We start from the raw sequence: 27,099 nt of genomic DNA on the forward strand, positions 1-27,099 counted from the left end.
AGGTTTTTAAAAATTTCACATAGCTTCTAATAAAACAGTTAACTTCTGATAAAACTCTTTTAAAGCAGGCTCTTGGTTCAGAGTGGCATTGGTCTGCTTTAGAAAAATCGTTAGATAATATGGTGTGCATATTATTCACTGTTGATCTACCCTTATCATCATCAGACTTATGATTTACACCTGGAATAAAGTTAGTGGCAGTAATTTCAGTGCCTCAGGTTGTTTAGTATGTAAAAATTATGCCAAATAGTTCAAAATGACAGCAGACCTTTTTTCCTATGTCGTTATTAATCAGTCCTTAAAATCTCCTGTCTTAAATCTTTGACAGTTAAATGTCATTACTTAGTTCCTCTATCCTCAAAACCACAGTGCAATCTCTGTTAGGAGGAGGCTGCCACCAGTGCTGGATTCCCCAATGACTGGAGATTTCAGAGGGGATTAGTGTTGTAAAGCACCTGCTTTGAGCTTCACGCTGGGACTGACAAAACATGTGTTTCCCATTCCTTTCCAGCTCCTTTAAACTGTAGGATTCTTGAGGTGTTGTCCTTTTTTTTTTTTTCTCCTCTTTCTTTTTTTCAGTTGCTGTTTAATTAGTCTGGTAATAGCTTATTTGATTCTAACAGCCTTTTTTTTTTCATTACATGAAAAAAAAAATATTACTTTAAAAGCCTCATAATCAAATGAAAAGCCACATTTTGAATGAAAATTTAGCCAAGAGATTTCTATTTGTAGAAACCAAAAATCTTAAATTCTATGTATCTTACTGAATTCCAACATGTTGTTCTTGCCTTTGCCCTCCCCACTTCTGTATCATAAAATCACATCATAAAATAGTTTAAATTGGAAGGGACCTTAGAGAACATCCAGTTCCAGCCCCCCTGCCATAGGTTGGAACATCTTCCACCAGACTGGGTTGCTCAGACCCCCATCTAACCTGGCCTTGAGCAGTTCCAGGGATGGACATTCTCAGCTCAACCTGTTCCAGTGTCTCACCACCCTCTCAGTAAAGCATTTCTTTCTAATGTCTACTACACCAAACCTGCCCTCTGTCACTTTAAAGCCATTACCCTTTGTCCTATCACTCCATTTCCTTGTAAAAAGTCTCTCTCCAGCTCCCTTGTAGTCCCTTTACATACTGGAAGGTGCTGTAAGCTCTCCCCAGAGTACTCTTAGGTGCAGAAGAGCCCCAACTCCCACAGCCTGTCTTCACAGATGAGGTGCTGCAGCCCTCTGAGTATCTTCATCCCTTCTGGGCTCACTCCAGCAGGTCCCTGTCCTTCCTGTGTCAGGGACCCCAGCGTTGGGCACATGCTTAAGACTGTTTTCATACACAAGCTGTCACAGGTGAAATAACTTTTTCATTGTAAGTGGAGTTACAGCTTGATCCAGGCTGCAGATTGGCATAGAAACAATATCAGGGCTGTTGCTTTATTAAAAATATAAAGTTTGAATACTTATTACTAAACAGAACTTGTTTGGTGGAAAGAAGACATCTTTAAATAAGATGGAGTATCTGAGGGTCCAAAAATTGAACTACTTGAAAATTAAATAAAAGGCACTTGCTTTTGAAATTTAGGTAGAACATGTGCTACATATTTATAATTTTAGATATTGTTTTGAAACTTTTTTCCTATCGGTATTCAGGGAAGTAATTGTATTTTGTATGTCTATCACATTTTGGGTGTCAACTTTTCAGGTGAAAATGTGTAACAGTGGCAGATAGGAACAGTGTAATTTCTTCAAATACAGGGAAGTGAAAGGCAGGGTTTTCTCCAGTTACAAATTTCTGTTATCTGAAGAACAGTCAAATGGTATTTCTGGCAGCAGCTCAGTTCCTTGAATGCAGTGGGCATTGGCCTGTAATTGCAGCTAATTCTCATTCCCATGTCTCTGGAGTACCTGCACAGGTGCTGAACATCATGGGGCTGCAGCAGGGCAGCTCATGCAGGTCAAGGACACACTTTGGAAGTTTTGGTTCGCTGTCCAAGCATTGCCTGAGACTGGAAACTTCCCCTCTGCACCCACCTGCTCTTCTCAGCTCACCTTCTAGCTGGCCTTGAACAAAACAGCTTTACTTTGATAATAGCTGGTTGGAGTAGTTAAGTGTTTTCTTGTAATCCTTAAGGAAGCTCTAAGTGTCTGTAAAATATTTTTAATTACTGATCAAGAGTTGTTTGGGAGTCATGAGCTTGTAGATGAGACAAAGTCTATCTGCTCTTCAGTGACCTATTTCTGATGGGAAGTGGCTGAAGTGTTTAAAAAAAACAAAACAGGAATGTTTACAGGTCTCATACATGGTAGTTGGAGAAGGACCTTGAACTTACAGTTCAATTCTTTTAGATTAAGCCTGTATTCTTTATGACACTTTACAACACTGACATGTACATCCCTTAATTTTCAATGGTGAGATAAAGAACAGAAATTAGTTCCTCTTCTGTGCTGCTTAAAGTGTTTATATGTGGTGCTCTCTTGAGCTTAGTACTAGCACTCTGTTTTTCCATGAGTGTTCCTGTGGCTTTTTGGTAATTGTGGTCATTTTTCTTGTTTTAAGTATTTCTTCTGGCAAAATGTTTCTGCAGGGTCAATAAATAAAACAATATAAACACCAATGTCTTCTATGCATTTGTTAGTCCAGTGTATCCATACAACAACTTGCCTGCTTTGAGTTATCTGCAGCCAAATTCCTGCTATTAGTTGCTAGTTATAGTATAAAATGTATTGTGTATAATTTTAGTACTTTCTGGTATTCCTTGAGTTTATTTTTATATGCTGCTAGAAGAAATAGCTTTAATTAAATTTGTCCATGCATGAATTGGAAGTTTCCTTCCCTGTGCCACCCACTTATCTCCAATATCATGTGTTAGGATATAATTCTGTTAATGGGAGACTGTCATCTTTAATTAGTGTTAATTATTGTCATCATGATTTCAGTAAAATCACTAAAAACTATAAAGAGTTGGTCACATAATAGAAATGCAATAAAAATCATTCCAGAGTAGTGTTTCTTGCTTTGAATTAGGATGGTAATTATACAATTTCAAAATAAGGTAAATATTTTAAATGGAATTTTACCTGATGTTGGTTCAGCTTTTGTAATATTCTAATTTTTTTTTCTAATTCTTCTCATTTTTAAGGACTTGATCCCTAGTTTTGGAAAAAGTATTAGTTCTGGTAAACCCATGTTTTGACAGATTATGTTCTCCTTTCTATGCTGTGTAGCTCCTCTGCCTTTGTGTCTGGCAATTTCCATTTCTCTTACTCAAGGCACTGAACTCTATTCTTTGTAAAAATGCTGCTGTGGTATTGTCAACTGAAATGTTTTAAGAGAACATTGCAAGATACTAGAGTCCCTTTGTTGAAGTACAGTTCTATAGGGCATCTTACCAAGCTTCAATAATGCTGCTTTTTTTGCCAATGAACATCAAATTTGAAATGCACTAATACTTTTGACTAGCAGAGGGGACCATGTGACCAATAAATTTAGGGATATCCTCCAGGTAACACTCTACTTGACAATTAAATGTTGTTTTTCCAAATCATTAACAATTCTAGTCCTTCATTAGGGTTGCTGACAGATTTCCTGAGATGTTTTGTCTACTTGCAAGCAGGCATCATCTGCTCTACACCAGTGTATTATAGAAGCAGTTACTTTCAGCATATGACGTTTAGTTTGTCTTTTTTTCTATGACCTTCTAAGAAAAAGGAGCTACTTCTCTTTCAATGAAATAGGGACCTATCAGCCAACCAAATCTCATGCCTCTACTAAGCTTTTATATATGAGTAAAAAAGTAGTCACAAAACTGAAATGAATTTTGTGGTCGGAATGTATTTTTTTTGTAAATTTTTAACCATATCTCTGGTTTTCTGTTTTTAAAATTATGTAATATAGTGTGTTTTACTGACCACAAATTGTGTTTTGTGGTAGGAATTGCATCAGCTCTTCTCTGTGTCAGAATATGACCTAAAACTTGAAATTCAACCTTATTTCAGTTCCAATCTGTACTAGAAATCAACTGTTTCATGTGACATCTCTGGGTCACCCACTTACCCTGCTTTGCCTTTTGTCCTCCTTTCAGCAGCTATTATATTACACTGTTGTCACAGAAAAATGAGCTTCAATGAAAAAGGTAGGGGATGGATCTGCCATCAGTGCCCAGTGATGTCACAGTTACAATACATAACTAAAAATAAGACTTTTAGATTTGAAGGAACATAAAAAATATAGTTAAGAAAACAGTAAGATCTCTACAGGCCTGCACAGCAAAAATACTTGTGTGTCATAGAATACTGAACATGAGCTCAGGCACTGAAAACACAAACTTCAGTGTTTTCTGTTGGTTTTTTTGATTTTTTTTTTTTTTTTTTAACTTTAGCTAATTTTCTTAAAAAACAGGAAAATTTTGTTTTAATATGAAGACATCTTGCTTTTTTAGAATATTCACAGGTTTTAGTTCTTTAGCTGCTCTATATATTACTAAAGAAAGGGTGGGGGTGGTAGCTCCTGGGTGCAGACCAGTGCCACATCCTGGCTGAGAAACACTCAAGGTCAAGGACAACTACCCCAGTGTGAAGTCTGTTTGCAGTCAACTCACAGTAGGAATTACTGAAGACATACCTGAAGCTTCCAAAGAATCTGTTTCCATGAGTTCAGTGTTTGAATTTAAACTTTTCCAGCCAATTATTTGTGTTCTGCTGAGGACCTGGTCGCTGAGGACCTCTGATCTTTACCTGGCTGTTTCAAAGGGAAATATAGACTGGCAGTGATGCCTTTCAGAGTGAGATATTGGTCTAGGTAATCTGATAATAAAAGCACAGCTAGTATCAGTTATAAAGTGGAAAGTATCTTATTTTATACTTATCAGTATGGAGAAAATCTGGCAAGGCCACAGGCTAAGATGATGTTGAAAATTTTATACTGAATAGCTGTTTCTGTATTAATACTGTTAAAACAGAAGGGGCAGAGTTTGCATATCTGTCGGTTGTATAACTTGATCGAACAGTTACCCTGTGATTGTAAGGAAAGAGCCTCTGGACAACCCAAATGAGACAAAAAGCTGATCCCTCAGTCCCAAAGATGGACCTTGCTTTCATAATACCTATCATTTTTTGATACTTTTCCCAGTGTATATTTCTCTCTTACAAAAAGGACTGTAGGATGCAGGCCTAGGCATAAAACATGCCATAACAAATTTTTGTAAAGCTGTGTCAGAAACTGCTGGAGATTGAATCCAAATATAAGACTGACCTTCTTTGGGATTACAACAAACTGTACTCCTGTTCTAGTAGAAGAGCAAAAATAGTACTCATTTAAGATATGAGTACTGACAGGGATAAGTGTTCAGAGTGAATAAAAAAGATTATTCTACTGCTACTGTTCAGAAGCAAGTCCTGTGAAAATTATGTAAACCATTGCTACCAGTTGGAGAAGGGGAGGAGAATATATGGGATTATGGTTTGGTTTGATTGGAAGTGATGGTGTTTGGGTTTTTTTTTTAAAAAACCGAAGTTTTTTAAAAAGTTGCTTAGTGAGTAGCTCTAAGTATCAGTTCTGGTATAATTTCAAGGAGTAGCTTCTGAATAATTATGACCTTCCCACAGTCATCAGGGAATGGAGCACCAGAGTTGCACAAGTAGGGGATTTTTTTCCCTAATGGCATTCTCTTCAAATATGCCAGTTAATTAAGCAAATGGAAGTGAGGAGTTATCGCTTAATTAAACTGGAAGGTGATTTAGAAATCGGCATGCAGTTAACTGAAAGAACATAACCAGGTAGTGCCTGGCAAATGTCTGAGGATAAATGACTAATTGGGTGTCCCAGAGCTGCTCTGCAGGTATGCACACATAACTCTGCACAAAACTTATGGGCTACTCAAGTCATCTTCTTAACCACCTGCTTGGTATCATGCTGAAATCATCCTTTCAGACCTTAAAAGTGGGGGGGATCCTGATTTCAAGGCAATTACTCCATTACTAGAAGAGATGTGAGGTCCAGACACTTGAAAGCTGTGGATGAATACTCCTAAAGGAGGCAGTTATGTCTCACCCAAATAAACAAAACACAGTTCTTTAGAAACATGTGTGGTTCTCAGTCTGTATAAAGAGGATGTCTCAAATAATGAGGATGACTGAGGTACTTAAAATAGTAAAGCCACCTCAGAATAAATGGCGAAGGAGGTGGCTTGCCTAGCTGAGGGTGTTTCTTGATCTTTTTAGTTTTCAGTCTTTAACTTTCTCTATTTGTGGTAATTACATCTTTAATGCTTCCTCTCTTTAAGGTTAGTGTACTGTAATCACTGTAATTGTATGTCCATTATTTGTGTAATTATAGTCTGTATTTAGGTTTTGGATTTTGTGGAGTATGCATTCATAGCACAGTATCCCTAAGTGTAACTGCTGTTATGCTTCAGGTTGAACCTTTTCTGTTTTACAGTTAATGGGGGAAAGGTGACCACTCCAACCACTTTGTATGTCTGAGACTTTTTACATTCAGGTCATAAATTTGGCTGGCTTTCAGTATGCAGACTTCTCAATTAATTACTTTTTTGGTATTTTCTCAGGAGAAATTATTCAAGACTTTTTGATTCAAATAAACAAAAGCACAGGTATTGAGATACAAAATTTGCGTGGCTTCGTTCACAACACCCCACAGAAATTTTGGTTGATTTGTCAGAAAGTTGTTGCTCTGCATAGGGACACCTGTTACCTAGCACCTTCTTTCTACTTCTAGAATTCTGCACTGTCTCAGGTGTCTTGGTGACACCAAAGTCTATAACTGGCTGTGGTTTCTTTCATGAAGGCTGCATTTTTATTCTGTATGTTCTCCAGGGCTATTACTATACAGTGTTTTCTTACTGGAATTGTTCTTCAGAGCAATTAGGTACAAGTAACTTTAAAAAATTGCCAGCTGTTTTAAACAAGTAAGTCTTCAAGATTTATTATATCAAAAATACTTTGGAAAGCAGCTTCTCTTCAAGAGAGGAGCTATTCCAGCTTTGTTATCACAGGAAGTTCTTCAGGCACTTAGAAGGAGAGCAACTGGTATTTAAACAACTGGACTGTAGATCTGTTGCACGTTCAGTTAATTAGATTGTACATACACATGAGCTTGTATTCAGTAATACCACTTGAAATACTTGGATGGTAGCTGTTGCTGCTTGTGTAAGAAAATTCTTAGCATTTTATGATAACTCTAAGGAAAAAGAAAAGCTCATTAACTAGGAGAAGTGGGAGTAAATTGCAGAACTATTTACAAAGTTACTCTAGTCCTATTTTTTAACATGCTATTATTGCCTTAGTAGTTCATATCTAACAATAAAAAAGTCATTATGCAGAAACATAAAATGTGTTATGGTAAAAACTTAGGCAGATTCTCTGTGGTGTGTTCACATTTCATTTCTTAAGCTTCGTGCTGTAATCGTGTGGCCATTTTAATTGGACACGAGTTTTTGCTGCAGTCAAAACATAGTAGTGCTTTCTTTACCTCTGGCCAGTTATCTAGTATTTCCTAGATATTTAAGTCCTGATCCTGGAAGTTTTTGCTATGTATAATTTGTAATCTCACATATATCTGTCATTTTAATGGCTCATGGGATTACTTCAGCAAAACACAAAGCATATGCAGGCATTTCTTCAAGTATGTATTTTTTCCATGCAGTTTCTGCTTCTGGCAAGGGCAAGTTATGCATCACTGTTGCAATTTTTGAAATCATCCTGATATGTACAGAGTATTTCAGTGGGGTTCATACTCTGGAATGTGATATTCCTGAAAGTTGTGTGACGATTTAGAAAGTTTGCTTATCATCTTAAACACTTCTATACCTGTGTTTCACAAAGTAAAAATTGGGAGGGCAGTGTATCCACTACAATATAATATAAATATTAAACACTGTATAATTATTTTCACTTTTCAGATGTTCCTCCAGCGGATCAAGAAAAGCTTTTTATCCAGAAGTTACGACAATGTTGTGTACTTTTTGACTTTGTTTCTGATCCACTAAGTGACCTAAAGTGGAAGGAAGTAAAACGAGCAGCTTTAAGTGAAATGGTAGAATATATCACACACAATCGCAATGTGATTACAGAACCTATTTACCCTGAAGTAGTACATATGGTAAGTGTTCCTGTTTATGATTCTGTGTTGCTTCTTCACCTGTATCAATTTATCTTAAGAAATTTTGATGAAGTCTTTAGAAAAGATCAACTATGTTTGCACATCTGCAAAAGAGTAACAGGACTTTGAAATTTTATTGCCAGTGTTGATATTTCTTTTTTGTAAGACAGAAACTAGACACATATATGAAGCAGAATTAGATGATGGGTAAAGTTGGTAAAAACAAAATCTTGTATTTATAAAAATAGGGAAGTTAAATACATGCATACATACATAGATACATATGTATATGTATGTATATATGCAAAGCTGCTTAAAAGACATGTAAATTGTAAAATTGAAATTTTTTAAAAATGGAAGGTTAGAATTAAGATCACATGTGCAAGCTTGACACTTGTAATCCTGTTCGGTACCAGAGACTAACTTTGTTCAGCGGTGAGAATGAGAGTCAGACTTTATTAAGCACACAGGATGGCAGATGAGGTTTCTGCTGGAGCAAGTTATGTGAGCCACTCAGACCTGCATTGTCCCTCCCTTTTCAATATCCAAATCCTGGCTAGCTAGACTTAGCTTATTTTTCTGTTGTCTGCAAGTCCTCTCCAGAAGAGGAGGCCACAAAATTACAGCAGAGTCTTTCAGCTCTCATCGTGGTGGTGAGCAGACACCAGAGGCTTGGAGTCGCAGTTGGGGTTCTGTAGCTGTTGTCTGCAAAACCCTGAGAACAGAAGGCATATTTTGAAATTCCTAACTAATAAGCCTACAAGAAGCTCTTGACTGTGTGTAACAGGATGGTGTTTCCCAAGGCTTTATAACTTAGGGTGAATTTTCAGTGGGTTGAGAAAACAGTGCTTCTTTAACATGAATGTAAACTTCAAATTTAGTAATTCTCCCACAAATCAGAGACTTTGAAGCTCCTTCAAAGATTCTAAGGATATGTAGGATGTTGCTTATGATGAAGATTGTTATCTAAATCAGCCATAAGTGTTTACTGAGACAGAAGTTATTTTCATGAGAACTTCTGAGAATATGAGGATTACACATAACTCTGGATGTCAAACATGTACCCAAAGCACTGAGGATGGTTAATGGGAGATGTGGGATCATGGCTTTTCCCATGTTTTGATAACTTATTTATATCTCTGGGGTTTTTTCCCTAATTGATTGCTTCTTTGGGAGTACTTGGCACTGTTGAAAGGAGAGATATGAAAGAGAATAAGCTTGCTGAGACTTTCTTTGGGTAAAGTGGAGTTCATGATGAGTTCTTCAATACCAATGTCAGACATTGGTGCTTGCTTTGTGCAAGAGTTCTTAACTGCCCATAGTTCATTGCTTGTGCTTTCTATGCCTGCATTATCTTTCTCCACTAAACAGTTGTGGCCAGAGTACATTTGACTGAGGAGAATGTATGCTTTCTTTGTTTTCAGGTGTACCCAATGGTAACCAAGTCTGCCCTTTGGTCAGTTGAACAAATCTTGCAGCAGAATTTGGCTGCTATCTTGGTTGCCAGGGTTTTGCTGGTAGCAGGCGGTGTTTGAAAATTCTTTTGGTGATATTAAAATGCTTTTTGTCTGCAAGGGTCTGAAGGGTATGGAGTTCTCTTGCATTGGTTTTACACAGCACTGTGAGAGACACTGTCAATGAAGGCCCCTGGACTGGTATTTTGAGGTTAAATTCAGATAGGTTTTTTTTCCTTTGGTCATTTCCTTTGGTCAAACAACTGTATACTTTCTCCAGTAGTGTTAATGATCTTTCTTTCAGGCATGTATGTGTAGATTGTCATGAACATTTGCTAAATTTTAGACATATCTGAATTGGTTGTAGGAATTTTAAGGAAAATAAATGTAATGTCTTCATGTACTTTAAAACTCTTCCAAGAAACATTCATAAGTTATGTGCTGCTACTGCCACTGAATTATATTAGTAAGGAATAGCATTTTCAATAAAATTATGAGGATCAAGAAATATTCAGATTTGAGAATGGTTCTCAGTTTGTAAAGTATGTGGAGTTGGCAGGGAAGTTGGGATTTTGCTATGCCATTCTGCCAGACTTCACAGCTTGGAGGTTACTTGTTTGTGTACATGTGTACATCCTATATATGTGTGTGTGTGTGTGTACAAGTTCTGTTTGGTGTTACTAAATTATTACTTAGTCATGCAGGGCAATGAATTTCACAAGTTGTCTGTTTACTAGAAATAAAATAATGTTTCCTTTTCCATAGCTTCAAACATTCTTTCTCTCTGACAAAATAAACATTTACCTTATAATTTCATTCCTCTTTATTCTTTATAGTCATAATGCTCATGTCATGGCTATCCATTCCACCCTTCTTTTTTTTTCCACTTTAGGTGTCCTGGACTAAATTATAGTAAGATCTTTTCTTTAAGCTATATATTCATCTAGTGGCTTAGCTAATAATTTAGTGTTAAGCCTAAGTCTTTTTTTCAAAAGATATGAGAAATTAATTTCTAAAATTGATTTAATGTTCTTCTTTCAGAGTGGAATCAAGAGTATTTTCCCTTTCTTCCTCAAAGAGCCAGCTGATGTGTCCTTCAAATTTGTTTTATATTTCTAAGCAAAGATGTGATGAAAAAGGAAATGTTTTATTAACTGCTTGCTATACAAGTTCCATTTCCTAGGTGTAATATAGTTAAGTACTTCTTCTCAAAACTATAAAATGTGTAGGCAAATCTCTGAGTAAATTTTCTAAATGTGCATGATGTATTCAGGGTTTTGTGATGAAAAGCATCCATTTCAGAATCTTACTTAGAAAATAATAATGCTTTTTTTTTAGCTTGCTGTAGCAGAAAGCAGGGCTTTACAACAACATTCTCTTGTGCATTAGCACATAGGGTAGTACTATTTTTTTTAATTGATACCATATATAGGAGCAGATCTAATTTTATTCAGCAACTGACATGGTTTTCAGTGCAACTTTTCATGCATTATTAGAACTACATACTCATTTATACCTATGTGAGCTTGAGGTTTTGTTGGTTTTTTGTTTGGTTGGTTTTTTTAGTTTTGTGTTCAAAGGGGCATTGCAGATGTGGTGTTCTCTATCTTTGCTCTAGAATAAGAGGGGCTGCTGTGAATAGAAGTGTGCTGTTGTTGCTCTATTAAATGTAAGGTTGGCTTTCTTCATATGAATACAGAAGGCACAGACTTTCAGTTTATGTGCCTCTTCATTCAGAGCTGTTCTCATCAAGCTTCACACAGGCTGCTCAGCAGAAGGGAGGAGAAAATGCATAGTATCTGATGCCTACTTGCTTGAAAATATTCTCATGTTGTATGAAATGGGCCACAAGAAAAGCAGGATTTGTGACTACCATTACAGCAAAAGCCCCTGAACTGATAAAAATGCAGGTTGTTTTCTTTTCCCTTTTCGTTGTCCCATCCTCCTGTTATGTCCTTTGAAGTCAAGTGTTGTTAGTGCTGGCAGCACTGACAGAATTTTGGCACACTAGGCCAGTGTTCATAAAGACTCTAATTTCATAAGTTTGGGGGTCTTGTGGAATTTTATTGGTGGGAGGAGGAGCTGGGGGGGGAAATGTTTTTCAGTTATGCTGTATTTATTTATACTTCTGTGGGAAATTTGCCTTAGAGGAGATCAGGCTTTGCAGATTGTGTCTTGTCTGTTTGGTCAAGACTGAGAAGTTAGAAAAAAGATCAGCCATTTAATGGGTAAAGGACTCGGTGATATTAATTCATTGTAAATTTTCCTAAACCTCAGTAGGGTAGACGAGAGACAGGACAAGAGAGTTTCAGGTTTGTGCTTTCAATGCAAGATCCTGCAGCTTGATTTAAGCAGTTTTCTATTCTGCTGGTCAAGGATATAAAATGCAAAATAGATCACATCAGGCTTCACTGGTTCCATTTCTCATGGAAAAAATACTCTCTAGGTTTTTAATCTGTTTTCTGTTTTGAAAAATACAAAGTACAAAACTTGGTTGCTAACACCTGACATGACCCAGACGTTCTTTTTTTAATAGCGATTGCCTGAGACTTTAAGAATTCTTTAGATAAGCTTATTCTTCCATTTTTGTTTGTTTAACAACTTCAACAAGTTTTAAATTTCAAGTCTGATCTTTCTGGATTTGTTTTCTTGGAAGACTGATTATTGCAAATTTTTACCATATTTTTTAAACAGAAGTCATAGGTGGTTAATCACTTGATGTCCATGTTTTTAAAAAGGGGAACATAAAGATATATCAGCTTTAGTTTTAATTCTCTGCAGTATTTTCCCTCACAGGAGTATAATGTAAGCCTTGCAGATTTAGCTGATGCAGTTTGATACTGCCTCCCACTGTCTGCTCAGCCATCTGTCAGATGGGAGATGGCAGGACAGACGTACACATTCTCCGTGGCCCTTGTATGTAGACAAGCACTTGGAAGCACTAAAATACAGTTATATCAACAAACTTGATAAGTAGTTCATGTTTGCAGACTAGTCCACTTCCATGAGGATGCTAAATGTTTTTCAGGGCATTCAGAATTCAAATGTTAAAAGGATGAGGGTGGGTAGTTCTTCCTCCTGGGTGCTGTGTAATGTCAGGTATATGGACACGGTTTAAGGGAAATACCACTGGGGAGGTTGGTGTTGTGAAACTTGGTTTTGAAGTGTTCCCATATGTGTGCAACTGCTATGTGAAATGAAAGTAGTATTTTACAGAGAAGAACAGATGTGAGTTATCTTTGGCTTGCATCTCTACTTCTGGCTTACACTTTTGCAGGTTGCTGCAAGGCCTTATGAAGTGTGTATATATAAAAAAGTTTGTGTAAACATTTTACATACATTTGCTTACATACATGTCTGTGTGTAGAGAGATTAGAGCAGTATCCTCATAAAACACATCCTGACAGTAGTTTTGTGCTTCAAAGAGTACTTACAAAGCATAAAAAAGTGTTCTCCAAGTTAGAACTATGTAAAGCATGAATGTTCCTCACTGTTTAAAATACTGCATTATATAGCATGTATTTTTGCAAATGTTAATTGAAATAGTTGATGTAAAGAATTCTTAGCCAAAACTATCTTGGAAGTTATTTTTTTAGTCAGTCAGTTGTTTCAGAGTTCTTAAAGGCACATGTAATTTCAGTTTGCAGTTAATATGTTTCGAACATTACCACCATCTTCCAATCCAACGGGAGCAGAATTTGATCCAGAGGAAGATGAACCAACCTTAGAAGCTGCATGGCCTCATCTACAGGTACTTCATGGAGGCTGAAACATCACAGTCTATAACAGAATTTTGACATTAAATTCATTGTTTGTCTATTCTAAATTGTTTATGTTATGTGTTTATCTCAAAACAGTTACTTTTCCATGTAATTTTTAAAATGTGTTTCTTGAATTAAAACTGAGGGGTTTTTTTTAAAAAATCAGTTGTTATAGGTTAAAGGCTCATGGTTTCTTATGGTAGAGATGTAACTGCCGAGATTTTAAATGAGCTTCTATTTGTCACTATGAATGCTTTGATCTGGCTCTGGCACAGCTTTAGCTTTCAGAGGTATCATGACAAACAGAGGAGAACAGAGACTTCTTAGAACATGGACTTCTGGGCATGATAAATATTAGATGACTGTGTGTCACTTGAGTAAAGTGTAGTGATGGAGCTCAGCAGAATTTCTGCAGTTTAAATAACCTCAAGTTCTTGTAATTTGTCAGGAGAACAAGAGCAAAGCTTTTACTGTGTGTTATTTAGATAAACATAACTAAAAACATGTTGCAGTTCTGAGCAACTAATCAGCAATTTTAGTAATGTGATGCTTATAAAATGGTTCTTGTTTAAAAGACTAATCCTGGGTTTTTTGTTGTTTATTTTTTCCAGCTTGTTTATGAATTTTTCTTAAGGTTTTTAGAATCTCCAGATTTTCAACCTAATATAGCTAAGAAATATATTGATCAGAAGTTTGTATTACAGGTGAGGTAAAAAAATATTTTTTTTTTTAACTTCAAGCTCTAAATTGTTTTTACAATGCATTAGATTCAGTTAAAGTGCATCTTTTTTCCCCTCTTTTCAGCTTTTAGAGCTCTTTGACAGTGAAGATCCACGTGAAAGAGATTTTCTTAAAACAACCCTACACAGAATATATGGGAAATTCTTAGGCTTAAGAGCTTACATCCGGAAACAAATTAATAATATATTTTATAGGTATGTCAGTATCTTTGTATTATGGTACATGTGATCAGGTATGCAGTTAAAACACTCCAAGACACTGCTAGCAATTTTTAAAATTCTTAATATGTTTATACTCAATATTGCTACATCTAATAATAATTAATCCCACTCTGGGAGATTTAAATTAGGGTAGTATTGCCTATGGCATATATCTGGCAGCTGAAATTTGAGTTAATATATGATTTACTGGGTGGTTTGGTATCTTTGTGGGAGGCTTTTTTTTGGTGGGAGGGAATAGTAGTGTTTGTAATATACTAATGCCTTCATAAGGTGTAGTTCTTTATAATGCAGAAAATGGGCTGAAATTGAATGACTGAGGGATCTGTTATTTGCTTAAAGGAACATGTCTGCTACCTCTTCTTTCCTCAGCATTGACGTGTGCAGTTGAGCTCTTGTGAAATATTTGTTTGCTGCCTAGAATGAACTCTAGTATTATCACTGATACAAACCACTCTATTACCAAAGGTCTTTGGAAGTGTGTTTTTACTGCTGTTATGTCTAGTGTGAATGCAAGATTGTGGTGCCTGTTTGACTTTTTTCATTCTTATATTCTTTGCTTTTCTACAAATAATAATGCTGTATATCAGTTTTACATTCTGCTCCTTCTCTGCCACTGTTTTCATCCCACAATGAATGTATGGTGGTACCTCTTTAAAAAAGTAGCAAAAAGCTGCCAGGCCCTCAGCGCCACATCATGAATGGCACTGGGCAGTACCAGCTGTAGAGGGAGCTGAGGGAGCTGCCTATGGTAACAACTGAGCCTTTGGAAGGGATACAGAGGAGCTACTCTAATATAATTAGTGAGCCTGTACTGTCTTGCAGTCAGCTGGAAGTAGACTTCACAGGACAGTCTTGACAGGACAAGTGAAGAGCCAGTATATCCCAAGGAAAAAGTACAAGTGGATCTTGAAGATGCAGATTTTTTCCCCCACACATTAATAAATTTCCCAATGATTTGAGTAAATTTAATCCAAAATGCATAATTTGGTCAAATATCTGAACAGATGATAAAACAACATCATAGCACATTATATGCACTTCTGAAAAGTGGTTTTATTTGCCATTTCTGGCACTTTGCTTCCGTTATCTCTGAAAGCAAAGTCTTCAAATACAGATAGTTCTGGTGCTAAGTTTTTTAAAGACTAAGAAATCTTCTGGAAGTTAGATCAGCTTCGTATAGTTTGTATAAGAGAGTTTTCAGTCTGACATGTATATGGGAGATTATATAATTTGCACAGCTATGAAGTTGTGGGAGAAAAAGAAAAGCCAACCACAAACTTAGACAAAAACTCACTTAGCTGTGTAATATTTAGCAGCTCAACATTTAAAAATTTTGCATCTAAATGTAAACTAGTGCATTTGTTTATGATCACCAAGGAGAAGTTGTTCCAACTTGCCTTGACTTAGTGAATTGGGCTGTGTGAAATGGATGTGTATGTGTACACACATAAAGTATATGTACAACGTTAAAAATACTTAATTTTGTTATACTTTTACCTTCAAGTTGTCAGTTTATTACTGTGCTTACCTAAGAAATGTGTGACCTTCATTTGTCTTTTAGTCATTGACCAGAATTACATTAATTCTTTCCCCATAGTGTGTTCATCTATTTTTTCCCAGAAGTAAAATACTTTTTATGAAAATTATGAAACCTGTATGTGCCTATTACTTCAATTCAAACCTTTTTGTATCACTGTGTTTAATTTTGCTTGGAATTATATCCTGAATTATATGGAAGGGATCTTTAAGAGTTAAAAACTGTCGCTTCAAATATTCTGGATTAAAAGTAGCTTTTATGTCAACCTATGACAAATTTTCAAATTAAAAAATGCTTTCGAATTAGTTGAACTATTTTCTCCTAAGTGTAAATGTTTATAACTCTGCAAATTACCTGAAGCCATGCATAGAACTTTGTCAATAAATTTGCACTCAGGTGTAGGAGGCTGAAAGGTGACTGCCTAGTAAATTACAGTGCTCTGTCTAAAGGAGATTCAGGAAAATGTGACTTCCTTTGTTTATTGCAAGCCTTTTGTATGCACAGAGATCTGTAATGCCAGAAAGCTTTTTAGATCCAGAAGTAGTAACTGTTTGAACACCTTGTGCTTGCATATTTGCTATAGAAGGTTGAGTCATGGTGTTTAATTGTGCCAGATACTCTTGTGTTATTTTAATATTTAAAGTGTTATTTGCTGTGTTCAGTTTTGCATTATTAAAATGGCATAAAGTATGAGTGTTGGGAGAAGCTTGAGTGTAGGCTGCTTTGTTAAATGTGAGAGAAAAGAGCAAGCAGGTGTGAAGCTTGAAAGCAGCTGGGTGTGCTACTGATTTTTGTTTCCACAAAGTTTCTTTTCCATTGTGTCTCTCTGCTTTTTCTTTTACTGAGTGACTGAAATATTTGGGTAATGATAGATGGTATTAGATTTGTATCTCTCTTCAGCAGTAAACCAATAAAATGTTTCATTTATTTAGGTTTATTTATGAAACAGAACATCACAATGGCATAGCAGAATTACTGGAAATACTGGGAAGGTAAGTTGTAGATTTCATTTCATTTAACTCACTTGCTTTTAAGAGTAGACTTCAAAAAATTAAGGGGATTTTGTGTAAGATTGTAGAAACACGGAAAAAACTTGAACCTTGTGGGGATGTTTTGGGACATGACAATTTTTGTCACGTCTCAGCTGTAGGTATAGTTGTGTGCAGCTTGGAAGAAGAACTTGAGACAGCTCTAAAACTTGGTTAAGGTGTGGACAGAGATTGATCTGACTATTCTATTCATTTGTAAATATTAGAAAACAAGTCCAAGAATTTTTGTATATCCTGCACAATTAGTGCGAACTTCCATGTAATTACTGATCTTTATTTTTAATTTCTTTCTCCGGCAGCATAATTAATGGATTTGCCTTACCATTAAAAGAAGAGCACAAAATATTCCTATTGAAGGTTTTGTTACCATTGCACAAAGTGAAATCACTCAGTGTCTACCATCCACAGGTAAATTTTACTTAGTGTTTTTCTTACTAGTGTTTAAGTAAGCTTGCTTGAAGAGGTTGGGGGACTTGAGTAAGTCTGCTGTAAATTCAGTTCTAAGCTCCAAAACTTCCTTGCTAACCGGCCTGGGGAAAATTACTCAACACATATGTCTGTAATGCTTGACTTGCTGATAGAAAAATTAAAAAGAAAACATGTGTGTATGCAATAATACCCTTTTTAAAAGCACTGTAGTGTTTATAGATGAAACATATGTAGTAGTTGGTTAATGTGAGAGTTCTTAGTATTTATCCACACAGCATTTTTTGTTTATCTTCTTGTCTGTAATGTTTAGACATAAAAAATTGCAGAAAAGTATGGTTTTAATGAATGTCATCTATAAACACTTTATTCTAAATTACATTAAGCAATTCATCTGAATTCAGTTTGTTGAATTTCCTGTTTTGAAAGGAATTGGGAATTTACAAGGACATCATTATTTAATTCAATATATCCTTTCAGAAGTACGTAGAAAAAAGGGGTCTCCTGAGTTGTACCATGCTTTTAATCCATCAGTTACATTGATGGGCATAGTTATCATTAGTGATCATTGTGATGTATTTAAAAATCTCAAGATTTTTAATATATTTAATATATTTTAAAATCTCAAGATTTACAGCTGTTCAATGCACTTCTATCTAACTTAGGTTATGAAATAGAATATACTTACTAAATCAGCACAGGACACCAAAATGTTATTGAGTGGAAAGCACTCTATAGGACAAGGTCATGATTTTTAAATCCTGTATTTGAAAAGATGAAGTGTGATGAAATGCAAAGTACTGGGTCCAAAAAGGAAGCATCATCATGTGTATCTACATTATAACACAAGAAAAGATGAGGACACACTTGCAAAGGTTGGAAAGAATTGCTAAAACCTATTTACCCTTCTGTTTAAGTTGTCTGCCAAATAGGTTTTTAAATTTTAAATTTTTTTAATTACAGAAGAAACTTGTATTTTCTTTGAAGCATTCAAAATTATTCTTGACTTCTGCTAGTGACTTCAAAATGTGTTCAGTTTCATGGTGAGAATTAATAAAACTCTTTTTCTTTTACTGTAGCTGGCATACTGTGTAGTTCAGTTTTTAGAAAAGGACAGCACACTTACAGAACCGGTAAGTTTATCTTTCTATTATTGCATATTTTGAAATATTAACGCACCTTACATCTGTAGACTGTTTAAGGAGGTTTGGGGATCAAACTATTTATTTGTAATTGTTTATATTTGAGTCAAATATTTAACCATTTTGATCTATCAAGTTTAGTTTTTTCCAGCAGTCGTTCAGAATATCTAAAACAAAATTATTAGTACAGGTCTTATGAAGAGACAGATTTTATTCTGCTTATTTTGTTCTGGCTGAGCAGACAGGAGATGGTGGATCTAGAAGCAGTTTAGTCAGAAATTAGCTTGCTTGAACTGTGCTCTGTTCAGAGATAGATTTACAGTGGAACAGAGACTTCTGACACATAGCTACCTATTGCAAGGCTTTTGAATCAGATCCTGTTCATGTCTACCAGCCTTGGACAAAACCAGGCTTTGGTCTGGCTGCACTTAATTGCAGAGATGAATAGTTTTAGCTGTCCTCTATAGTATCTAGTGGTTTGCTTCATTACACCCCATATCAAGTAAGTAAGAACTAATCTGTTTAATCAGTAGATCAATAAAACAACTGCTGCTAACGAAAGTGCACATTATTAGATTATGGCCATTTCCATTGTAAAATGGAAATGGGATTTCTTGAAACAAATGGAAGTATAGACCTGAGCAGGAGTTCACTCCTAGCTGGAGCTTTTGATATTTAATAAGATAGCAGATGTCAGGCATTCTATCATTTGTACTAGATGAGATCTTGTTTTCTTAGCTTTCTTCCAGCATCAGATAGGATGTTGCATATTTCCTAGTAGGAATCCAGAAATCTAGAACTAATATTGCAACCAGGTTTGTTTCCTTTTTTGATCCCAAATTAGTATGTGATTACAACTTTCTTTAAAAACTTAGCGCACACATCAGCAAAGTACTGACTTCCTCTTCAAAAGATCCTGGTCTTTGCTTCCCTTTATAATTGTCACATGAGACTTTTTGGTATCTTGTTTTTTAAAAATCTGTGTATATTAACCAAGGCTTAATTGAGGACATAATGTCTGCTTTCATGATTGAATAATATATACCTGAAAGAAGCACTTATTTCTCAGAGTTGTCTTGTCACTGATGATAATAATTACTGCTTACAGCTTTTATATTTAAAAATCATAGAATCACAGAATGGTGTTTTGAGTGTTCCTGGTTTGCTAGGTAAGCAAGCTGGGTAAATAGTTTATTAATCATGAAGAAAGTTAAGACTAAGATTATAGTAAGATTATAGTCACATCAAAGTTTAAGAGCAACATACCTAGAATAGTTGGTCACCTGTAATTCAGGCATTTATAATAAATATTTTGTTAAAATATATTGATAGAACTTAATTGCTTGAGTTTTGGATTGCATCCCCAAGAAGGTAGAGATTTAAAGCTGCTGTCACTTAAGTGGCAGGTAATTTTCCTGATAATGTAGTAGCAAGTGTGTACTTTGATCATATTAAGTTGGATGTTAGGTTTTCTCTCTAGTATTATGATTATTATTTTTGAACATATCTTACAGACATATAACATTGTTTTCTGAAGAAGTGATTTTGGACCTATTAACAGTTATTTCTGTGACACTAAACCATGTCTGATTACTACTGTTACATGGGACAAGAAATCATGACTTTTGTGTTCTGCTTAAAATACCAGACGTATTAATGCATTATAATTGAGTTCAAGGTAAAGTGGAATTATCATGAAATTATTTTATCTTTGTCTCTACAGGTGGTAATGGCACTGCTGAAATACTGGCCAAAGACTCACAGTCCAAAAGAAGTCATGTTTTTAAATGAACTAGAAGAAATTTTAGATGTTATTGAGCCATCTGAATTTGTTAAAGTTATGGAACCTCTCTTCAGACAGCTAGCCAAATGTGTGTCCAGTCCACACTTTCAGGTCTGTATTTACTGCATGTATAATGATAGCAGAATCTTTGTAAAGCAGACTTGTAATGTATTATTCACCATAATGAGTTTTATTTGTTGCAAAGGAGTCTTCAATTCTATGTCAAGTTGCAGGGATCCAAACATTAGTTTTACTGTTTGTTCTCAGGAGTGCAGTATGTGCATTCATTTTGGGAGATTCACTTCAGTGTTATGCTTACCATAAAAAAGCTGAAAAACTCAGTGTTTCCAGAAGTACCTGAACCCTTTCAGTATAGTGTTTGCATTTCATTACTTGTAATACAAGTTCTACAAATACTGGTTCTTTTGGAAGTATTTCTTTGCTTGAATTTCAGAGTTCATGGGTTATAGATTGAATCATGACCCTAGCAAGGTAAAAAGCAGTTTTTCTGTCTCTCCATCAGCTCCATGACTCACATTAGCACTAAAAAATCCAAGTCTGATTTGCAACTTTTTTTACCTTTCCCTTATATTTGCCAAATGTTATAATTATTTGCTCTGTAAGAGATTGAAGAAGTTTTCCTTTTTTCATGTTGTCTTAGGTTGCAGAGCGAGCATTATACTACTGGAATAATGAATATATTATGAGTTTAATCAGTGATAATGCAGCAAAGATTTTACCCATCATGTTTCCATCCTTGTACCGGAATTCAAAGACGCATTGGAATAAGTAAGAAACACTTGTACAAATTTCTGCTACTTCACTTCTGTGTAGTTGTAGGTTGAAGAGTTTGGATCTGTGAGTTGCTAGTTTAACAGTGTGTTGAGCTGTTTATTCCATGACATTGAAGTTGCTGGATAAAAAGACTGTTGTTGTCAATTTTGAGGAAGTATTTAGAACTATGGAAGATGGCTTTCCCTTTTTTAATTAAACAAGAAAGAGTGTTTTAGTGCATCTAATCCATGACATTCTTCTATAAATATGGAGCAAATTTGGCATTCATCTGTAGTTCAGATACTTCTAAAGACTTAACTTTGATTTCTGATCACTAACCTATTTGCTGATCTGCATTTCTTCTGCATTCTAGTGAAATATGTTGTAGAATTTTTTCCCCTTCTTTTTATTTTCTTTTTGTTTACTGCTTTTTTCTTCTTTCTCCATTGATTATTTTCACTTTTTCCCCCACAATAACGTAGTACTTACGCATGAAAACAGTCCTGGTCAGTTCCCTTCTGCAGCTGTTCCATTGTAAAGTGCCTCTTTGTTTGAGCTATTGTGCAACTGCTGGGATGGTGACAGTATCCCAGTCTGGCTCTAGCTGTGAATTGAGGACTGCTGATGAGCTGGCCAAGAATGAGTAATCAGTCTGCAATTAAACACTAGGAAAGAAATGGAAAATAAAGTGATGTTAAAGTGGTTGCTTACTGTCACTGGGTGCAAGCAGTAACAGATAATGTACTCATTAATAAAATTCCAATTCAGTGATGCAATTATACATAGTAAATGTGGGTTGCTGTTGGTTATTTTTTTTCTGACTTTCAAGGTCATGCATTCATTTTATTCTGAGTAAAAGTCGTGCTACCAGTACAGCTGCACTCTTACTTGTAACTCCAAATACAATACAAAGTAATCATTTAACAGATTGCTTTTTGAGCAGCAGTACATTATAGCTTGGAGCTGTAAATTAATCTGTAAAAGTGCCTTATAAAGCAGATTGGTTTTGTGTAATTTTTGTGATGTTTTCAACTTTACTTTTCTAACACATTTCTTAAGAGTTCTGGCGTAATTGCATTGAACTGAGTGCTGTTGCTGTGTGGCAATTTTCAAAAGGAATGAGGTCTTTTTTGCACTCCTTTTAATTACTATCTCTTTTTTTCTTCAATTTATCAGTTGCCAGTAAGTTACTTACATCAAGATCTGTAATGCCATACTGCATTTTCTCTACTAACCCTTATGGGATTAGTGTCTGCTACTAAATTTCACAACTAGGCCTGTATTGATTGATACATGTAGTATTAAGAGTGAACTTCAAATGTCAGCAGTGTAAGTGATGAGTAGAACTGCAGAGTAAGAAAACTTCATTCAAAGTTGGTAATTCTAGTATTTGTGTTAGGCCTCTTGTGGGTAAATTGAAACTTCCACTAATTAATTTTATTTCCACTTATTCTGAAATGATGTAATTTTCCAGTTATGTAGGCTATTGGCTACTGTTGACCAGAAAAAGTAGATTTCAAAGTTTAAAGTACTCTGAGTTTCAACCAGAAGTTTTACTTATAGGACAATACATGGCTTGATATACAATGCTCTGAAACTCTTCATGGAGATGAACCAAAAACTGTTCGATGACTGCACACAGCAATTTAAAGCAGAAAAACTGAAGTAAGTTTTCATGTCAGTGTGTCTGTCTGTTCTTGAGTAATTTGTTCAGAGAGCTTTAGCTCTGAAAAACCACTGTGTCTTAAGTGGGAAGTTGCCCATTTGATTCCAGCAGTCTCAAAGCTGACTTGCTGAAACTTCTTGTTATATGTGAATTGTAAATCTTTGTAACAATAAGGCATCTCATGTAGGCTTAGACCTAATACTTCTGGGGTCACCATCTTCCTAAAAATTAACTTTTTGGAGAGGGACAATCTGGTAATGGTGGAGCCCAGTGTAGAGAATCTGTTGAACAGTTTAGTTCACATCCTGTGTTTATTTTTGCATGCTTTATTTACCCAGTGTTATTTCCTTTCATGTTGTCACTCACTCTGTCCCAGAATACCTTCCCAGTATTTTTCAGCATTGCATTGTGTGTTAGCATATCTTCATATTATTATAGAAGTTACTTAAAATCAAGTGGTTATTCTACTGTAGTGCAGGTCTCTAGTACAGATTTTATTTGATGGAAGAATCCTGCTGAAATGAAGTGGTTTGGGTCTCATTTTAGGGGCTGGAAGCAGTTAGTAGACTAGCAGAAGTGGGTTAGTACCTACCCACTAACTGGATATAGAATACCTGGATTTGAATTTTATTTTAAATTTCAAAGTAATCAGGAATTCTTTCAAGTAGTGGTTCAGATTATATACCTATTTTAAACTGGTATACTGGAAGTAGTACAGATTCTCAATGTAGCTTGATTTGTCCAAGTTTTGAAGTTTCCAATTAGAATTCAAGAAGAAATGATTTTGTACTGTATCAAATTTTTAAGGTTTGTGTGTTTGTAGATGACAAAATATGAGCATTGGCTCTTCAAAAAAAGACTGTAATTCTCTTTTTCCTGATTGCAAGTAAGTGGAACCCCTTTTAAATGAGAAATCAAATATTTTCTGATTTTTTTACAACATTTTTGGGTGATGTTCTGAGTGTGAACTAAAGCAGAGTGCTGAGTGATGAGCTAGCAACACAAAACCAAAGTAAAAAATCTCCCACCACATAAGAACTGAAAAGGGAATGTTTGAAGGGTTCCTAGCTCCCATCTTGAATTAATTTAATTGAGAGCTGGAGGCAAATTGTGGATATGCTTGGATATAACTGCTCTTCCTTTTTTTTCTTGACATCATCTGCTCTGTGCATTGAGAGCACTTTTAGCACTCTTAGTTCAAAATTCTTTTAAATTCTACCGGCCTTCAAAGACAGGTGATCATTCTAGTCTCTGCAAGAAGATGTTTATTTGTAAGAAAGAAAGGAAAACAAACCCTAGATTTTACATTTTCAAATTGCATTAGGCATAAGAAAACAAATTTTTTCTACTTTGTTAAAAAAAAAACTCAAAACAAAAAAACCAACCCACATTTATATCATCGCTCTGGGCTTGCTACTCCCTAGGATGAGCAAGGTTTTGTTGGGTACTTCTCTGTTAGAGTTCAATTCCAAATATCTCTGGTGCCTTTTCCCTTAACCTGTTACCTGAAGCCATTGGGCTGACAAGTAAAAATCTGCCCTTTCATGGTCAATTATCAACTTCTTATTTACCAATATAGCATTCTAATATTAGAAATAAAACAAAAATATGCTTTCAGCCTAGATCAAAACTTCTTCCAGTTTTAATTTTTACTTTTAACAATGTACATGTGCTAAAGATAAGCTGGTATCATCTGGTTTGTTGCTTTCATGAGAAAATCTTGAGGTTTTTCCCTTTTAATGTTGCTTTGAGATGATGGGGTATGGATATGATGCAAGTTTTTTGGACAGTAGACTCAAACAGGTATAGCTAAATAATTTATTTTGTTGAATTCTTTTACTTCTATATGATTTTTTTTTTCCAGAGAGAAGCTAAAATTGAAGGAGCGGGAAGAAGCATGGGTTAAAATAGAAAATCTAGCCAAATCAAATCCCCAGGTATTTAGAAAAGATTAACATGATCATGTTTAAATACTCTAATTTTGTTAAATACCAGTGGGAGAAACAGATCTGACTGATCATGGAAATAAAGGAATTTCACCAACTGTATTATGAAAGATACACAATAAAAGTACTTTTCAAATTTGTAACCTTTCTCTTGTGCAAGTAATTATTTTTTTTTAAAAAAAGATTTCTCAAAAGTATGATATGAAGCACTTTTTCCTTTCCTTATAATAGGACTTATACCGTATTGCAGTTTGAAAAGTTATTGTGCAAAATTATGGAAAAATATAGAGAGGCCATAATTGGTTTCTCTTGAAAAGCTGTTTTGCAAACAATATATTACAAAAGAGATCTTTCTGCAAACTGTGAGTTTTGACTGGTCAGTTTTCCTTTGTGTCAGATGGATTAATACTGTACCTTCTTGTCTGGTGCATTTGTTCCCATACTTGCACTGGGCTGCTCTGCTGGTGAAGGTGAACCTGCTGCTCAGGTCTTTCCTGCAGGAACCATCCTGTCCAGCATTAATGATGTGGCTCAGTTATGATAACGAAACAAAGGTGCTTTAGACTATTCATTGGATGTTGAAATTACAGGAGAAGGAAATGGTTTGGCTTGGATCCCCCCCACACCCCCTTCACTTCCTTGGAGATTGCTGCCAGTTTTCTTTCAGCTCAGTCATATGAACAAAAAACCTCCAAACATTCAAATTACTTCGCAGCCAGAATTCTATTATACTGTGGCAAGAAACTTCATGTACTGTATATTTCCAAAACCATCTAGCTGAGTTTAAAGTGGTGGAAGAGGGAGAAATGGTACTCTGTAAACAGAAGTGGGACACTTCCTGATCTCAGTGCTATTTTAAAACAGAAAGTATGAGGTAATCTCTTTTTCTAAGAAGAGGAAATTCGTAAATGTTTTTTTCCTCTTGGATTATTTGCCAGGGAGCAATTACTAAACTGCTTAAGTAAAATCTATTAAAATTAATAAAATGTCAGTTGACAACAAATCAATTAAATGTCTCAGAAAGGACTATTCATATGAATGCAATAATTGACTTCCACCGATGAAACATTTCTCTAATGACATAAGTCATACAAAAGCATTGCTTGAAGAGAATTTGATATACATGGTCACTTGCTATCACAAATGATGAGCTATTACCTGTTTAGCTAAATAAGTGGATTGAGTTGCAGAAAAATTCAGAGTTCTACAGTATCAATTTCCTTTTCTTTCTAAGGAACTTTTTGTAAATACATTTTCTGATACTGGTTAACACCACCCATATACAGTATGTTCTGCATAGTCTGCTTGAAGAAAGCTAATATTTGGAAGAAATTTAAAAAACAAATTACTGAATGCTCCACTGAATTTGACATAAAGATATAAATGCTTTTTTTAGTGCTCTAGATAATGGACTTTTAGGAGTTTCTTTTTTCCTGAAATGTCTATTAACTTTTCAGTTTGTCTAATAACTGATGATTCTTGTTATTCAGACCTGTTCCTGATTCTGCGTGACACAAAAGTACCATTTAAGATTTTAAATCATTATATTTGTTAAATTCTTGCTGTTAGGGGTTTATTTTTAATTTTTTCTCATTTGCATTGAGTTATTGGTACCTGGTTATTAGTTATTACTCAGATACCAAAATATTTATGAGGAAAAACTGATAAAAAGGTCTGTGTGTGCATATAAATAAGTTCTGAATTCAAAACTATATACACCTCATCTGAAATAAAATAAGATCTGATGTATTGAGATTACTGGGCAACAAAGATTTTGGGGTTTTTTAATTCCTAAAGTACTTTTATAAATGTTTTCTTTCCAAAGACAGAAAAGAGGCTTTTTTGTTTGAAATCATATTAAATGTATATTAGGTATATTTGGTCTTTTAACAGTGTATTTTTTCTTCCAACACAAAATTGCAGCAGCAAGTAAAATGATTGTGTTTGGATTACTATATTGTTCACAGAGCACTTGAGAATGTATTAATAATGTTTCAGATTGCCAAAGTAGACATGCAATACTGACAAAATCTGAGTATTTTGAAATTGAGACTCAGATAATCAAACCATCTTTTTTTTTTAATGCTGATTGTATTTTTCAGCAGGATATTTCTGCCAAGTGTGAAAGTATTGGAGTTCAATTCTAAAATCTGTTACTTAATCCCTGGATGCATAAAATATTGAAGTTAATCTCAAATAACTAGTCATATCAATCAAATGCTCAAATACACTCCTAGTGTTTCGTTATTGTGACTAAGAATGATTATTTTAACGTTTTGCATTTTATTAGTACCCAACATACAGTGACACGAGTTTGCTGAACAGTCCTGTTGCAATGGAAACAGACGGGCCTTTAATTGAAGATTTGCAGACGCTGAAAAAGACAGTGAAAGAAGAGGCTTGTCAGGTAAAGCCTTGTGGAGATAGCAAAGTGCTCCAATTTATTAATTAATTTCTTTAGGTGACTGTTAATCATGAACTTGGCTTGT

The 27,099-nt window shown here is 35.2% G+C and overlaps 1 protein-coding gene across 4 annotated transcripts in view; it reads left to right on the plus strand.

Annotated features, from left to right (window-relative positions):
- The window catches only part of PPP2R5C (protein phosphatase 2 regulatory subunit B'gamma), a 71,611-nt gene that overhangs the window by 40,979 nt on the left and 3,533 nt on the right, over window positions 1-27,099 (plus strand). For all 4 annotated transcript variants that reach the window (XM_054635883.2, XM_077180712.1, XM_054635885.2 and 1 more), the window contains 12 exons: window positions 7,911-8,110; window positions 13,205-13,315; window positions 13,937-14,029; window positions 14,130-14,260; window positions 16,757-16,816; window positions 17,173-17,281; window positions 18,379-18,432; window positions 20,165-20,335; window positions 20,886-21,013; window positions 22,562-22,663; window positions 24,529-24,601; window positions 26,901-27,017. In XM_054635883.2, the coding sequence (XP_054491858.1) occupies window positions 7,911-8,110; window positions 13,205-13,315; window positions 13,937-14,029; window positions 14,130-14,260; window positions 16,757-16,816; window positions 17,173-17,281; window positions 18,379-18,432; window positions 20,165-20,335; window positions 20,886-21,013; window positions 22,562-22,663; window positions 24,529-24,601; window positions 26,901-27,017 (1,349 nt within the window). The remainder of the gene's footprint in view (window positions 1-7,910; window positions 8,111-13,204; window positions 13,316-13,936; window positions 14,030-14,129; window positions 14,261-16,756; window positions 16,817-17,172; window positions 17,282-18,378; window positions 18,433-20,164; window positions 20,336-20,885; window positions 21,014-22,561; window positions 22,664-24,528; window positions 24,602-26,900; window positions 27,018-27,099) is intronic.

Source organism: Agelaius phoeniceus, chromosome 6 (assembly GCF_051311805.1).
Source record: "Agelaius phoeniceus isolate bAgePho1 chromosome 6, bAgePho1.hap1, whole genome shotgun sequence".
Lineage (NCBI taxonomy): Eukaryota > Metazoa > Chordata > Aves > Passeriformes > Icteridae > Agelaius > Agelaius phoeniceus.